Source organism: Leptosomus discolor, chromosome 2 (assembly GCF_034619465.1).
Source record: "Leptosomus discolor isolate bLepDis1 chromosome 2, bLepDis1.hap2, whole genome shotgun sequence".
Lineage (NCBI taxonomy): Eukaryota > Metazoa > Chordata > Aves > Leptosomiformes > Leptosomidae > Leptosomus > Leptosomus discolor.
This window is the reverse complement of record NC_141392.1, coordinates 126,390,805-126,407,836: the sequence shown is the minus strand read 5'-3', so window position 1 is coordinate 126,407,836 and position 17,032 is coordinate 126,390,805. Positions and strand designations below refer to the sequence as shown.

Here is a 17,032-nt window from a genome sequence, read left to right as displayed (position 1 = left end):
CGAGGAAAAATAAAACGGGAATGACACCGAGCTGGAAATTAGATGGTTCCTACCCGAAGCGGGGAGGTTGCCCAGCAGCCTCCTAACAAGGATGAGAAACCAAAGTGGATTGGAGCCGCCGCTCCATATGTTCACCCCAGGGATTATCGGATGGGGTTACAGCGATCACGGGATGCTGGGGTTTCGCCGCCACCCCGGGCGCTGCGGCCGGGGCTGGGCCCCTCCCCAGCGCGACACCTCGGCTCTGTGCGAGGAGGGGGACGGGTTTCAGGCGAGATTTCACGCCGCGGAGAATGACTCACGCTGCACTTGGAGCAGGTTTCTATAAACAACCTCCTCCCGCCTTTGCCATCAGCTCCGTTATTGTGAAGATTGCTTGAGACAGCACCCTCTAATTAAGCACGAGCCTGAGGCACATTCCTCATTAGCAGATATAGGAAGAAGTGTCTCATTATCATTACTCACTTTTCTATGAAGGCCCACAAGTTTTCGGTGCTGTTTGCCCTCTGAATGCTGCCACGCTTAAGAAGGCAAAAATAAAAAGCATCGCTAAACCCTCGCTCCTGATCTGGACTCCTCATTAAAACACCCACCCGTGATCCCTGACCGCGGTGACAGCGGCGCTAAGGAACCACCTCTCCGTGGTCTGGGGCCATCTCTCCTCTCCACGGGTGCCTGAACACGGGAGGTTTGCTCCGCACAGGCAGGACACACGAGGCAGGGCTCTGTCTTGCCTTGACCCTCCTGCTCGAGGATGTCTGGGTCGGGGAGGGTTCACCCAAGCTTCTGCCGTGGCATCGTGGGGTACTGCAGCGAGGGCTGTCCCCTCCCTGGCTCCCCCTGCAGCGAGGGCTGTCCCCTCCCTGGCTCCATGCTGGCAGCTCCCGTTGAGGTCCAGTTCCACGCCACGTCCCAGTGGCCCCTCCGACGCAGGGCACCAAGGACCTGAGGAGTGTCCAGAGAGCGGCCACAGACAGGGAGACGCTGGTTGAGTTGAGCTTTAAACCCTACCTCCACCCCAGGTCCCTCTGGACCCTGGGACAACCCCTGCACATCCCCAACAGCTCAGGGGCTGGGCAAGGGGCTATTGCATGTGTTTGTGGGCAGGGCTGCCCTGCAACATAGGGGGTTTTCTTAGCAGGAGATCCAGCTGCTTGCCTCTGGGACAGATCCAGGCAGCTCCAGCACATCTCAAGAGGTTCAGGCAGCAAGTGGCACCTCTCCAGTCTCCCACGGAGCTTGGGCCACCCTTGGGCAGAGGGATGTGAGCCTTTATAAATACCTAAAGGGTGGGTGCCAAGAGGATGGGGCCAGGCTCTTCTCAGTGGTGCCCAGTGACAGGGCAACGGGCACAAACTGGAGCACAGGGAATTCTGCTTGAACATGAGGAGGAACTTCTTTACCCTGAGGGTGGCAGAGCCCTGGCACAGGCTGCCCAGGGAGGCTGTGGAGTCTCCTTCCCTGGAGACATCCAAAACCCGCCTGGACGTGTTCCTGGGTGACCTGCTCTGGGTGGTCCTGCTCTGGCAGGGGCAGCTGGGCCAGATGATCTCCAGAGGTCCCGTCCTGCGATTCTGCGATGTGGGTGCTGCTCTCCCGTCGCAAGGGCAGCCCCTGCAGCATACCCAGGGCTTGGTGGTGGCCTCACCACACCGGAACGCCACGGTCAGCTGCCGTCAGCAGCAGGTTTCAACCGAAAGGGATCAACCCTCCCGCCTGTCCACGGGCTGTGGATTAACATGTTTGCTGACAGGCAGCTCCCATCGCTTTCAGCCGGCAGCGATGAGCTGCGAGGGAGAACGGGGCGTGAAAGGTCTCTGCTCGGCTGCCCGTGCCTCAGCGGAGGCGTTCACAACCCCACGCTGGCTCCCGGAGGAGAGAAGCATCACGGGACGCAGCGCTGCCCTGGCCAGGAGGCGTCAGCAGAAACATTTAATACCATTTCTCCCCCCCTTGCACGCAGCGAAGAATTAAAGCTTCAGGCTAGAGCTGTCTGTGTGTTTCCCAGGCGTTTGAGACGGCACCTACCCAGGCCGCCCTCCTGCCCCACAGGATCACCAGCTCCATCGAAGCCCTTCTCTTAAAAAGCAGCAAGGACAGAGGCTGCTTGTCCAAGACAAGCTCCCGGGCACTGGCAGAGCCCTTGCAAGCCTGAGTGTTGGTTATTTCCAGTGTTCCCAGTAAGAAAGGCCATGCCCAGGTGGCTGCTGCCTGCCAGGATCAGCAGCTTGGATGCTGGGAGGATGTCATCTTTGTTCATCCCTGCTTCTCCTTTCCCCTCGTTTTAGGTCTGGGACCAACACGCTCCCAGCCCAGCTAAGCCATTTATTGCAAGCAGCAGCTCTGTTGAAGCCAACGCTTTCCTGAGCACAAACAGCTCCCAAAATCCATGGGGATCACCTCCTGCGTTGGTCTATTGTCCAAAACCGCTGACAGCCCCCCTGTGTCCTCGGACTTTACAAAGAGCTGAGTTCAAGAGCGAGAAGGCATGGCAGCAGAGATCAGAGACAAGCGACTGGCCACAGACAGCAAACAGCAGGACAGAGCACGGGCGGCACAGCCGGGGTCTCAGAAACCTCACACATGGCAGGACGCACGAGAGGGGACACCATAAATCCTCCCCTGTCCCCGTCCTTTCCTGCCCAGGCGCTGCGCAGGGACACGGGGGGGTGACAGGCAGGGTGGAAAGCAGAGGACAAGGTCAGCGGGAGGCTGCCACCTCCTCCTACTCACCGAGTTGGTCCCCAAGATCTGCAGGTTGGGCTTCTCTGACTCCAGCAGCTTCGCCACCATCTTCAGGAAGCTCTCCACGAAGAGGTTGATGCTCTGGCAGTGGCAGGCCATGAGGAGCTGGTCCAGGGCCTCCATAGCGATACACACGTAGCTGGGAGGGGGCAGAGGCCAGGGTCACTCCCCGACGGCACAATGGGCCCACAGCCATCCCTCCTGCCCCCCTCTCCCAAACCACCTGGGTGCCCACCAGTAGAACACCAACCTCCTGCCCTGGCCATCCCAAGAGGGAAAATTTTACACCCAAAATACCCTCGGGATACTTCTAGATGGTCTTTGCTGCTCCCGAAGACCCAGCTGACCCAGGGCCAAGGCTGCCAGCAGCACCTCGCATCTCCATCTCCCCCCCCGACACTGCTCGTGGGCTTCCCTTGCCCTGCACTGGTCTTTGTACCCCGTGAGGGAGCACTGGGCTTTGTCCAGGGTGGGCTCAGCATCTCAGGCAACTCCTCTTGCAAATCCAGCTGGTCCTGACCAGGGAGGAGGGAGAGGATGAGAATACGGAACGAGACTGATGTGCTCCACAAACGCTGTGCTTAAATACATAATAAAGCGACCCTGAAAAGCATATTCCCATCAGCCCAGAAGTTCCTGGGGGGAGCAGGGTGTAGCATTGCCCAAACCAGTGCTACCTCACCCCCCCTACCCCTCCAGGGACAGGGCTCAGACGCTCAGTCTTGCCTCTGCGTGATGAAGAGGGACAGGGGAAGCGCCCAGAACCTGATTCAAACACAACAGCGAGAGGGGCCGCGACCCGGGCCGTGCAGGGAGCCTTCCCTGAGCACAGCACATCCCTTCACCATCCCTCCCGACCAGGCTGAGCTCACCCACAGACCACCCTCTGGCAGCTGGTTTCGCTGCAAGCTGCCCCAGCGCATCTTCCAGGCTGCTTATCCAACCAGCCCTGCGACACTCCCTCCCGCCTCTGAGAGGACGCTGGAAAAGCTCGTGCCCAGGGATGAATCTCGATGGGGTGCCCGTTACAGAGGCGGCCAGATGTTTACATGAATTTGTCGGATGTTGCTTCGTCTTTCCACGACAAATTGGACCAGTGGCTCAGAGCAGCTCCGGTGAAGTTTTTGCAGGTCCTGTGGCACTTTCTGCACCGGCGGCATCTGGTTCATTATCAACGCGGTGGCCGGAGCCCTGGAAGAGCCGCTGTGCAAGGACCACACCGACTTCCAGTTGCTGGTCGCCCACGGCGGGCACAAAGCCCAGCGGAGAAGCAAACCCCAGCCTCTGAGTGCTCTGAGCAGGCATTTATTCCATGCCCCAAAATACACAAAACCCCCCAAATGGTGATGGCATCAGGTCTCGCAGCTCCATCTCTCCTTGCAGGATCTCTGAGGTACCCAAACACCTTACCCAGACACGGTACAAGGACTCTGGGAATAAAAGAAACTTTACAGCTCCTTACCACCTCCCTTTGCTCCCTGCTGGGCAGCTGTGAATCCTTGCACCACGGCAGCTCACACCGAGCCCAGATCTCCTGCCGCAGCCAAAAGCAGGAGGTAGCAAGCCCAGATCTCTTGATATCGAGCCCAATTCCTCCTTTAACCTCCATTTTTCCAGCCAGCTCCTTGCACGGCTAAATCTGCAGCCTGGGTGGCACGCAGCAGCCACCAGCTCGTGCTGCAAGAGGGAAACCCGAAAGCACCAAGCTCCCCAGCAGCAAGGCCAGCTGCCCTCTTGGGGAAAAAGGAGGCGTCTAATAAACCCTGGAATTCCAGGTTCCAGCTGGTAAAACACAGAAAGGTCGATCCCTTCTCCAGAGGCCCCAGAACTGTTGAAATTAGGCTCCAGTCACCAGTAGATTCTCTGGTGTCCTGTACCACGGTTGAGTTCACACCGCAGCCTGTCCTTCAGACACCATCACAGCTCTTCCAGCTACTGCGAAAACAAGCAGCCAGCTATTTCTGATCTGTGAGGCTCCTACCCACCTGCTAAACTGGGTTAAAACTGGCCCAGAGGGAAGAAAAGGTACGAAGTGGTGACTGACGACCAGCATGAAGCATCCAGCTCCTTTCTCATAGGAAACAAGGCCGAAAACAAACACTCTGTGCCCAATATTATTGCCAGAGCACGGCTTCTCTTTTGGGCAGAGGCCACCGAGAGGGAAAAGGGACACGCGTGGAGCTGTCGCCTCCGACCTACCCCAACCACCCTCTTCCAGACGGCGGGCTGCGTCGCCGCAAACTCAAGAGCACCTTCTCCTTTTAGCAACGAAGGTCACCCAAAGAGACACCCAACAGGCCTGAAATCAAGGCTGCCTTCACCACCTCACACGCAGGAGACGGGTCCCGACGCGCTCGGCCGCTCTTCAAAGCCCGGCTGGAGCAAATCCTCCCGCTCCCGCCACCGCCGACCGACAAACGGCAGGTTGAGGCAAACCCATTTTTGGGTCTTTCAAAGCTAGGACTTTGAAAACGAGCTCGTGCGCCAACCCAATTAGGTGCCTATAGGCGCAGGCGGTGGAGGAAGGAATAGATCCCCCCCCTTCCACCCACTGAGGCTTATCATCCGATGTCAAAAAAAAATCTCTGAAAGCCTTTCTTTTCCCCAACATAGCAGGCAGAAGCCTGTTAACAGCCGCTTAACCGCCGAACACGAGACAGAGCTTTGAATGTCCTGTCACTCCCGATGACGGGGGACGCGGATGAGGCTTTGAAGGTTTTCCAACTTTAACGCTCCTTAGGCAGGCTGCTGGCTCCTCTTCCCCTAGGATAAAAGGCAGGCTGAAGTTCGCACCACGAAGCTGAGCCGTGTTTGTCTGCCGGGGCTTTGCTCAGGAGACAACAAGAATCAATCCAGGAGCTATTTCAAAGGGAAGGAGCCCTCCCGTGCTCCCCCAGAGTTTGTAATCAGGGCAGGCAGCTATTTCCAGGCAGGTGCTGCTCTCCTTCCAGTAAAGGCGGCAAAGTTCTTGCTGGAAGCGATGCGGGAAGACGATGGGAAGGGGGCCCAGCCAGGCCCGCGCGGATAAGCGGGACAGAGCAAACCCAGCAACCCCCCAAGGCAGCCCCATCCTGGGCTCTGGCGGAACGTGCCGCCCCTCTCACCTGTGCCACGTCACCGTAGCTCGACGGAGACGTGCGCGGGGTGCAACACACCCAAGCTCGCCCTGAACAGCTCCCAGCAAGCTGCAGCTGGGGCCACCCCTGTTTAGGTGCTTGCCCACGCCTAGCCAGGCTTCCATCCGGCTCTGGAAGAGCCACTGTGGGCTTTTAAAGGCCACCAGGGTGCTCCAGAGGGACGACGGCCACCCTGCTGCTGGGGACAAACGCCACACACGCCCAGACTTCTCGAGCACGGAGAGCACGATGGCAGGGAAGCACGAGCAGCTTGCCCGGGCCCTTTTGGCAAGGAGTTTGCCCATCCCTGTGGGCTCCCACGTCTCACTTTGGGAGGCAGAACGTGCTCAGGTCTCTCTGCAGATTTCAGGACCCTTCGGAGAAGCTGTGCACCCGACGCATCCTCCCCTTGCCTGAGCCCCCTCTCCTCTCTAGGGGTCTGTTGTTCTGCCAGCCACCAGGGTGGCCGAAACGGCCTCCCAGCCCTTACCCATAGCGGTGCCGGCTCACGTCTCGGATTAGCCGCTCGGAAAGGTAGGCGCCGATGCGATCCAGCTTCTCCGGGGCAGACAGGGCGTAAAATGTCAGCTTCTCCATGTTAGTCTTCACCAGCCCATCCTGAAAGAGAGCAGCACAGCACGGGGGGTGTCACAGCCTCGCACCCAAACGTCAGGAGCACCTCTGTAACAAACCTTGGCAGCGATGCCCCAGGGTCTGGAGCACGGCAGTCCCGTCCCAGGGCTTCCCCACACCTTGGACACCAGGGAAGGCACATGAGGATTGCATCTAACCTCAGCTGAGGGCTCCCTGCTGCACCACAGCCAGGGGTGACCTCCAACGAGCAGCCCACGCTGCCAAGGCCACGAGAAGCGTTCGCCAGCCCCTAGCAATGCCCCAGCACCAAGGGGGGACAGGGGCAGGCAGGGACACCGCCACCTCCACGCTCCTGAGGCCAAGCTGCCAGCCCCAATCCCCCGCAGCCTGGAAAATCGTGGTGCTTCCTCCTCTACGCGCGGCTCGGCATCAGCCTCCTCCCTCGTTCAGCTCTGCTGCCAGCGCTGTGACACAAAACGGGCTCTCACCACGTCCCCGAGTAATCCCAGTCCCGCTAAGCCCAGCCAGCAGCCCCTCTTCCACTGCCTTCACGTCTTGGCTGTGGAAAGGAGACAAAAAGGATGGATTTGGGATGCTCCAGGCTGGCAGGGCGTCCCCCATCTTGCGAGGCAGCAAGCAGGGCACCAGCTTCCCCACACCCTGGCAGCATAAGTAGCTTTCGAGCTCCAAAGCCTGGCTGAGGCCCCCCCAAAGACCGCCCCCCCGCTCTTAGAAGCTGCTTTCCTTATCCTGCAAAGAGAAGCACGTAAGCCTTCAGGTCCAGTCCCTCATCCTCGCATCCATCCATCCTCATCATCTCCCTGGCACCTTTGGGAAAGGAAGCCTGGCCCTCCAGGCCGATGCGGCCAGAGGAGCTGCCTCTATATTTCTGCTCACAACCGGGTTTTAAAGGAAAATCCAACCCTCCAGGCACGGTTCTTAGGGAGTCAAAGCATCACCCGCCTCCCAGGAGCTGTTACTGGGGCAGGTCACGCCGCATCCCCGCCACCCGAGCACCGGAGCTTCGGTGTGTGAAGCACCGGAGCTCCGAGGCGCGAAGCGGCGCCCTGTTTACCTCCGGGTCCTCGGGGAAGATGTTGTCGACGAGTCTTTTATAGCGAGGCCGCAGGGCACCGCAGCAGCCGCACACACCTGGAAGAGAGGAGACAGAGCTGGTCAGCAGGGACCAAATCCTCAGCTCCTGCCTGGAGGTGCCTTCAGGGGAAAACACATCCTTGGATTCAGCGGGGAAGCCCGGGAAGAGGACAGAGCACCAAGCTGACGACATCCCGGAGTTTTGCAGCCAAAAAAAAAAAAAAACCACAGGGAAGAAAACCGCAGCTGAGAGGCAGGGAATTGGCTGGTGACCAGCATCGTTTGACGTAGGACTGCAGGGTTATCTGCTTTTCTCACCCAAGAAAGCAGCCTCCCGAGACCAAGCTGTCGAACCTTTCCCTAAATCTGTGCCTCTGTATCTCGCCAGAGCCTCTTTTGCAGGTGCTCAGGCCAAGAGCTCTTTCCTCCCGAGGACACACGACTCACACCCTGCCCCGCGCTCCCCGCGGAGCCAGCAGCAACACAGGCTGCTGGAGACAGCGAGACAGAAAAAGGAGGGAGAGCATCTCACGGAGGCTGTGAAAGCAAAATGCATGTTCCCCTTCGCAGCTCCAAAGCCGAGCTGTTGAGAAACACCAGACACCTCGGATGGCCCCGCTACCTTTGGGCCGCTGGGCCGCGGTCCCTCTCCGCCAAGAGGGGCACCGAGTGACCTGGTGTTTCGCAGGACGCCGCCACGACCGTACCCAGCCTCAGACACGGCAGCAGCTCGTCCCTGATCCACAAGCCGTGCCCCACGCAGCCTCGCCGAGAGCCAAAACCCTCCTCTCAGCAGCAACCCCGCAGGCACCAGCCTCACCCCAGCTCCGAGCAAAGCTGCTCTTCCGAGCCACCAAACACGGCTGCGACCCCCTGCTCTGCTTTCGGGGAGCTGCCGAGGGAGGAAGGGAATCCCTTCGAGGAAGGGATGGTTTGCCACCTGGATATTTCCCCCTGGGCCACATCCTGTTTCTCCGAGGTGCCGCGCACGCTCCGCAGCAGCCAGGGATCCTCCCGTCTTCGGCTCGGCCATAGCCGGTGGTCCAGGCGGGTTCCCGAGCATCCATCGTGCTCCCACAGGCACCAAGCAGCGGGATAACTACAGCGCCAGAGAGTCCAGCAGCCGTGGGCACCTCCATCGCGATATATCCCCCTGCCTAAAGCTGTACCAGCCCTGCCCTGCCTCCCGGCTGCTGTTGAATGTCTGCGGAGTTTGTTTATTTAAACAAACAAAAAAGGAAACAAAATGAGAAAAAAAGCTCCCTGGACGCGCTGCTTCCCCCTGCTCCAGCACAACGTGTTTTTTTCCCCCCCGGAGCCTGGATGCTGCACCCCACGGAAAAGCCTGGCATCAGCCACCCCAAAGCCCCGAGTGAGTTCGGGGGAGGCGTGAGTAACTCGGGGTTGCTTTCTTTTTTGGTTTTTGGCCATCACCACCGCGAAAGCAGAAGCTGGGGGGCGGGGGGATGGACACACACAAAGGCTGCGCCGGCGGGAGCCGGCGACCGCTCCCGGTGGAACGCATGAGCTCACGCCCGCTCGCGCCAGCTCCCGGCGTTGGCACCGCTCGCTTCCCGCCGCGGGCTCGCTCGCTGCCCGAGCCCCTCGCCTCCCACGGCGGGTGCTTGCACAGGGGGGAGGCAGCCCGCACCCCTCCCTGAAAGCTGACGCTTGTTTTGGGGTCCCCTTTGGGGTCCCCCAAGCCCGGCACTCCCAGCAACGTGGAGGTGGCCAAAAGCTCCTTCCCCCTCTCGTGCTCGCCCTGCGAGCCCCTCCGCGCCTTCCCACCAGCCAATATTTTATTTCGACGTCTGCTGCTCTCCCTCCTCCCTCCTCAGCCGCCTTCAATCGATTTTGCTCTTTTCCCAAAGTACCTTAATCTGGCCTCTTAATAAATTCTCGTTCGCCATTCGCACAAACAAGCGTCTGATGATCTCCTGAACCCTCCTAATAAATACCCCTCGCCCGGGACAGCCGAGGCAGCGTCACTCAGCTCACCTCGCCGGGCCACGTGTCCCTGCCGGTGTTGCAGCACGGGCCACGAGCTCTCCCTGCAAAATACCTGGAGAGTCTCCCCATAAGTGATCCCGTGAGCCAAGGAGCCAGGTCCCCTCCACCTCCTGCAGCTTCCTTGGTAATTCCCTCACCTCCAGAAACATGAGTATTTTCAGGATTCATGCGCATTCCTAGCCCTGGGAGAGGACCAAAGAGCCCAGTCGTGTTCCCAATCCACTACCCTCATCCTGATGAATGAAGCTGAAGCGCAGACACGGCACGGAACCCATCGATAATAATTGCATAATTAAATCTAATGCCTTCCCTCTCACCTAACACGACCTCTTCTTCCACAAGTAGGAGATTTTTAAGGCCTCACCTAAAGAAAGCAGTAGCAGGAGAGAGACAAAGACCCAAAGCGCCCGCCAGGAGAGGGGACCTGGATGCCCCGTCAGTCCCACGGGGCAGAAGGACGAACACGGTCCGGACGGGGAAGGCAGGAACGTTGCTCAACCCAAAGCACGTCAGGCCACTGGTGGGTACGATCCCACCACGGCCCAGCAGAAGGACAGGGTCTCCTGTGAGACACTCTGATGTGTAGTAAGAGGGCTGAGATCCCTGCAGCAGGGCACTGAAAGGGTCTTTCTTCCTCTGCTTGCCCGAAACCAAGAGAAAGTTTCCTTCCCCAAACCCATGCCTTCTCTCAGTTTTGCCAAGCCCGGACATACCCAGGCGCAGACAGGGAGACCAGAAATCCTTAAAAAAAACCAAGTAAAAATGACACAGACCGTGAGGAAAGAGGAAGATTTTCCTTTGTTTTATTTCCCCCTTTCCAAGGGCTCTCCAGGGAGCAACAAACCCAAGTCTCGTCCCGACACCAGGGCTGAAATCAACCCTGTGCTCAGTCTATACAGGACCACCCCCCCCCCCCCGCCCACAGCACCAAACCCTAACGCTGGGGCTGGCAACAAGCCCCCCAGCCGGGCTACCCGACAAGGGTCTCAGACAGACGTCCCTTCTTCCAGACACTGCTTTCCTTTAGCACCCACGCCCCCAACCCCAACGCCCCTCGCACCAGCACCGCAGCCACAGCGCCGGCCCCGAGCGAGGCACCGACCAGGCAGCATCCCACGGCGAGGACAAAACCCCGTGGCTGCAACACGTTCCTCCAGCCCAGGCTGGCACAAGGGATTTCAAAAACCAAGGAAAAAAAAAAAAAAAAAAAAAAGAAGAAGAAAGATGACACTGAAGGTCACGAGCAGCTTCCGCCTCCCGGGAGATCCAACCCAGCACCCCAGGGAAAAGCCAAGCGGGAGGAAGGTACCTGCTCCGGCCACGTGCAGCATCTCCCAGGAGCAGGCAGGGCCGGCGGCACAGAGCCGCAGCGCAGGGCCGAGAGCCCAGGTAGTCAAAGCCATCGCGTCCTGAGCCAACCGGGGGGTTCGGGGTGCCGGGGAGCGCTCTCGTCCTCGTCGAGTGGCAGCCAGGGCCAGCCCAGCGGCAGCATCGCTGCAGGGGATGCTCAGCCGAGCGGGGAGCAGCCGTTTAAATAAATAAGGGAGCTTTCAGCGCGGCTGCTGAGTCACCGAGGCGGCTCTGATGGCAGCTGGGAAAGGCGCTGGGTTTGGCTTTGCCGGCGTCTGCACCGGTACGCGGGGGCGGCCAAGGAGCTGGGCATTTCGGAGGCCCCGGAATGTGGGGCTGGGGGTGGTTTTTCAAGGTCCCTCGAGCCCCAAGCGCTCCCGTCCGGCACCTGAAGCATCGCTTCGTCGGTGGGCAGCGCTAACGAGGGCGGGGGGGGGGGAGGCTCAGCAGGTCGGAGCCGACCCCAAAAACCAGCATCCAGGGATGCGACAGCCAGGCAAGCAGGGACCCGCGCGGCGCGTCACGCTCTCCTCCTGCCGGCAACGCGCCGCCGCGGGAATCCAGGACGGGGGAATTTCTTTAAGATCGGGTCAATGGAATCGCGGAGAAACACGACTCGACCCTCTCCTGACGGAGGGAATAAGGTGGGAAACCCAGGAGGCAGCACCGGCTCCCGCAGCCTCCCACGGGACGTGTGTCCCCTCCGTTTTTCCCCCCGCCTGGAGCACCCCGGTGGCATTCCTGGGGTTCTTCGCCGCCACGGCGGGTCACAGCTGCGCTCTCGCCAGGGGGGGAGGGGGGGGGCAAAGCGAGGCGAAAGGGCCTTTTGCTTTGATAGCTCAGCTCCGAGAAAGTCGATCTAATTGGGGATAATTACAGTCTTTCAGTCCCAGCGACGGCGGCTTGCTAGCCTAACCCCCACTTAGCCGCTCCGACGCCGGCATGAGCCCCGAGGCTCTCGGATAAACTCATTGCATGTGTTGCCAGGAGGGGGGGGGTGTGTGCACTGATAATCAGCTGTCACTGGGGTTTTGGGGATCGAGTACAGCCAGCTGAGAACGGGACACGGGCCCAGCTCACCTCCCGAAACGACCACGCGCTCTCCCACCCGCTTTGACCTTGAGCCTTTCCTCGTTAATCCACTCCCCTCTCCCCATTTTAATGGCACCCCGGCACTAAGCACGGCTGGAAAACCTTATGGCCATATTATTTGAGGGCTGGAATTTACTTAATAAGGGCACTCCAACTGATTGCAAATAAATCTTAATTAAATCAAGCAAAATCCTGCATTAAACCTAATATCCCGTGAAGGTCGCTCTCAACCCCAAAGCAAAACCACCGGCCTGAAGGTAAGGGTTGTGCTGCCAGCCCGGTTGTCTTCCCCCAAACCCCACGCTGAACCTTTCCCTAATCTGCTTTGCAAAATCTCCTTTAGGCGGCCGATGGGAGAGTCTCCTTCATACCCACCCCTCAGCACTTTGGCAGCCGGTGGGTGAGCCTGCCTGGGGAAAAAGGATGAACTCTCCCCTCTCCCCGTTAGAAATGTCACTGAGCAACGCTCAAGCTGGCCCAGAGACCCCTTAGTACTCTCTTCCATCCACCCTGGGCTGGGCAGAGGGATGGAGCGAGGAGGCTCAGCTCCTGGGGAGGGGGAAAAAAGTCTCAAGGCAGGCAATAAAAGCGCGATGCTGGCAGGGAGAAGGCGCAGACTCGGTGCCGCGAGGGACGGTGGGCACGGAAAGAGATGTAGAGCATCGCCTGCAGACCCGCTCCTCCCTCAAAGCCATTCCCAGGGGAAAGCCCGCAGCCATGAGCAAGCGTGGCTGTGAGCTCCCCTGAGGAAAAGGCTCGCTCGGGCTCTCCTCTGATTTAAGGGGCAGGAAAACCGACGCTAAAAACCCAACTTCTGCACCAGCCGGCCTCCATTTGCCGATCTGTAAATCGGCACGAGCCCACAGGCCGGTGGAGCCGTAAAGTGAGCCGGTAAATCTCTCTTTAATTGCATTTAAGAGAGCCAAACGCACCAGGCACCGATTCAAACCGCAGCCCAACGCCCTCCTCGCAGGGTGCCGTGCCAGGTGCCGTGCAAGGACACCAAGCTGCCCCGGGCCCTGGCAAGGGGAAGCCACGCCAGCCCCCAAAGCCGAGGGAGGATCGAGCGGTTCGGATCAGCCCCGTGCAAAGAAGAGCTGTTGGAAAAGAGCAGCGGTGAAAAGATGAGGGGCCCTGGGTGGTGGCATTGCTCTACCAGCTTTAGCGGGGGAGGAAGAGCTGGGGAGGTGGCCAAATCCCGCTTGTCCCCCCTCCCAGCTCTGTAATTCAGAGCAATGTCCTGATGTTAACTAATAGATCCTGACCTTCCCGAGCAGTTCAGGCCGCGGCTCGTTCCCTTCCCCGCACGTTAATCGCCGCTCATCCGAGCCTCCTTCGAGTCAGCAGCTGCCAAGGCTGGGGGGGGATGGTTCTAAAAGCTGGCAGCTCATTTGGGCACAGAGAAACTTTCGAGGACGTCGCAGAAGCCCCAAAACCTCCAGCGCTGACCCCAGGGAGCCGCGTCTCACGACGCCGGCACGAAATATTTCGCGGCAGCGACGGCGGAGGAAGAGCGGAGACACCCAGCGCTCGGCGAGCCAAGGCTGCCCCTGCCAGGACGCGTTCCTGCTGTCGCTGAGCGGGACGGACGGCAGCGTGCCGGCGAGGGAAAGGCTCTCCCAGCCGTCGCCCGCAGCCCGCTCGGCGCAAAGCCTTTTAGCTCAGCAATTAAACTCGCAGCTTCCCCCTGGCACTCCTCCACGCGCCGCTCTCGCCCCGCTTCCACCGACGCCGCCAGGGCAGGCACCGGGGCCGGGCTCCGTGCAGAACCCCAGCCCATGCAGGGACCCCCCCCCCAAACGGGAGCTGCTCTGGAGAGCACACCCACGCTGGTGCCTGAATCCCACCTGGATTTGCCCAAACCCTCTCCCTCTTGTCTCCCCGCTTTCCCAACGCCGCCGGCTTGAGACACGCAGGCATCAAACGCAGCTTTAACGACTCCGTGGTGAGTGGTGGGGCATAAATCAGCCCCGCTGGCAGCTTCCACCAGCGAAGGATCCGGCCCTCCATTATTTACACTTCACTGCTCAGCCGAGCCTGCCGCTCCGACACCGCAGCGCGCGCGCAGAGCTTCAGCAGCGGCCAGATTAATTAATATTTCACAGCGGTGATTAGATTCGGGCATTCAGGCCACACCAGCCCTTTTGCAGGCAGGGGAAACCACCCATTAAGGGCAGAGCTGCGCGCCGGGAGGTTGGCGTTACGTACCTGGCACGCCGGCAGCGCCGATTCGAGGGGAGAAGGAGGGGAGTTAAGCGCCTTAATGGGTGCCTGGTTTCATCATACCACACACACGGCAGAGGGAAAGCTGCGGGGAGGAAAGAGCTTCAATAGCAGGAATCCCACTCAAACTCTGGCCTCGACGCGGCTCCTCAACGCGAGGTGTTGGCCGGGCGTGGTGTGGACGTGGGGTGGCTCGCCCGGACCACGGAGGTGGGGAAGCTCCGACGGAGGCTGAGGGTCCACCCAGCGTCAAGGCCAAAAGCCGCGTAATGAAGAGCCAGGTTCATTTTGCGGGGCTTTGCCCCGCGCCCCGCAGAGCTGGGCCAAGGACACGGGAAGGTCTGTGAGTTCGAAAGGTTTTTAGGGAACAAAACCCACGCAACACCCCCCCCCCACACCCCCTGTTTCGCATTTTCAACAAAAATCACAGAGAAGACCTCCGTGAGACGCTGACCACGCACGTTTCTGTGGTTTCCTACTTCCCCAAGATACGCTACATCAAAGCCCAGAGCCAGCTGTCGTTTCGGGCAGAAAATTGGACCGAACACCCTCGTTTACAGAGAGACAGAAACGTGAGGGGACAGGCCACGGCCACGCTTTCTCTCCAGCCTTGCTGGGTTGTTCGCAGCCCCCGCGGAGGTTGAGCGACTCCAGTCCCCGAGGCAGGACGACCTACGGCACTGCAAAGGGTTCGGCGGAGAGCAGAGCATCTCTGGAAGAGCGTTTGCTTGTGCAATTAGCGATTGTGCAAGCAATTACCAGAGCCCTTCAGCAGTCGGGCTCGATGAGGTTTGAGGTGAGCGACGCCAGCTCCCGGCCTGGCACAATCCCTTCTAGCGTTTGCTCCGGGCAGAGGAGTCCCCGTCTTCACTGCGGGGGTCAAATCCTGCCCGGATACGGCGATGCTGTCTGGAAATACCGCAGGAAAAAAGCCCTGGACTCAGCCACAGCCGCTGAGGTTTAATGCAAACCCGTACGACAGCGGCGGCCAGGCGGTTTAGGAAAGCCCCCCGGTGCTGCCAGCACCACAAATAGCCCCTTTCCCTAATTCACTGAATGAATTTGCAGATCATTTCGTTGAAAAGCATAGAAGAAAAAAAAAAAAAAAAAAAAAATTCCCCCCCCCCCGCCAAAAAAAAGCTTAATCACATTTCCCATTCCCCTGCTGAGCCCTCCAGTCCCACCGAGTGCTATTTATTTAGCACAAACCCCCTGCGCTGGGGCGGCTGCTGGCTGTGACTCAGTGGCACGCTGGCAGCCCCAGACGGCTCGCAGGGACCTTGCTGGCGCCCACCACCGACAACGCCTCCTCCCCGGGTAGCCGAAAAAACCTCATTTCCCCTTGCTCCAGCTGCTGCCGAAAAAGAAAAAAACCAAACCACCAACAAAAAAAGGGAACCTTCTCTATTTCCAGCTCTGTCGGCGTGGGAGGAGGCAGCTCGTGCCCCCAGCGAAGCGGGGAAGCGGAGAGGAAACAAATTGTGGCGAGCGGCTGCGGGGCTGGATGGTCGGGCTACGGCTCCCCAAGGCTTTGCTGCCGCAGCTCCGCCACACCAGCGGCTGCCAAAAGTAGGGGGGGGACACGCACACACACACACACTCAGCCAAGCCCCACTGGGAGCCCCTCATGGAAACGTTAACCTCATGCCGCTGGGCTCTCTCGGCAGCCGTGCCCCCCCTGTTTCTGGAGGGCTTTCAGCCCGCACATATTTCTGAAGTAAAGCCCAGTCTCCTGGAGACGGCAGCGAAGCAGGACGGTTGCCGGCGGCTGGGTTATCCAAAGCTTCTCCTGCAGCCGGGCCCATGGCACAGCGCCGGAACGCGGGGCGACCGCGCCGGCCGAAGGCAGCTCGTGTGGTGTGAAACGCTCCCGCGGAGCAGCTGATCCTCAAGGCTGGCTCAGGACAGCGAGCTCCCACCGGAGATGGGGACACCAAGCCGAAGGCTCGGCTCCCCAAAAAGGCAGTTTGCACAATTCCAGCCCCCAACCCTCCCCGAGGTGCTGGCACAGCTGGGGTCGGGGCTCGGCTCCCCCGTTTTCACCACACGAGGAAAGCGAACGTGGGCTGAAAAGGGGCGCAGGAGCCCTGCTCCGCGGGCACGGCCCCCACCACGGCCCCACGCCACGAGCCACGGGCACAGCCACAGCCGTGCCAAGCACGTCGCTCTTGCCTCGCCCGCGCCAACACCAGCGCAAGGATGAGAGGGGATGCAAAGGGTGGTCCGTGCCTCCCCCCCACCCCAGTGCTGCCCCTCTGATCACCTCCCAGGGTCTCCTCCGTAACAGAGCAAGCGTCCTGTCCACGGAAGAAAAAAAAAACCCATCCCCAGCCACCCATCTAATCCTTCCCCCAGGCCAAGAGACAGTTAAAAGAGAGATTAAAAAGATACCAATAATCCTGTGCATTCCTAATGCACCTTTCATCCGAAGTATCCCACAGAGCTTTCCAGCTCCTGGATGCTTTCCAGGGCCACGAGCTGCAGCAACGCCTGGCCGTGAGCGCTAACCAGGGAAGGGACCAGCCTGGCTTTTGTCCTCAAAGTCACATTCAGGTCCCCAGAGAGGCTTCGCCCTTTTCCACCCTAAGGAAACGCCGGGTATTTTGGAGCAGGGGCTTCCCCAGGATGCTGGTGGGAGTAAGAGGAGCTTTGGCCCGATGTGGCGTTGCCATTCCCGGTGGGCACATGCTGGCCACTGAACCAGCCCCCCCAGGGGACCACCAGAGCATGTCTCACCCCTCGAGGCAGATCATTAAAGTGACGCCAAGAGGGGCTGGCTGGGCTTTTTGGGGACCCACGGCTCAGCT

General features: G+C 59.8%; 1 protein-coding gene across 5 annotated transcripts in view; it reads right to left on the bottom strand.

Annotated features, from left to right (window-relative positions):
* Nucleotides 1-10,963, bottom strand: part of EFR3B (EFR3 homolog B) — a 32,805-nt gene extending 21,842 nt beyond the window's left edge. For 3 of the 5 annotated variants that reach the window (XM_086461714.1, XM_086461711.1, XM_086461713.1), the window contains exons 1-3: nt 7,531-7,599; nt 6,352-6,479; nt 2,734-2,884 (exon numbers count right to left, since the gene is read on the bottom strand). In XM_086461714.1, the coding sequence (XP_086317840.1) occupies nt 2,734-2,884; nt 6,352-6,458 (258 nt within the window). In that variant the 5' untranslated portion in view covers nt 6,459-6,479; nt 7,531-7,599. Of the gene's footprint in view, nt 1-2,733; nt 2,885-6,351; nt 6,480-7,530; nt 7,609-10,869 lie in introns of those variants that run through there. The other 2 variants (XM_086461710.1, XM_086461712.1) reach the window with 2 other exon arrangements.
* Nucleotides 10,964-17,032: the final 6,069 nt, after the last annotated feature.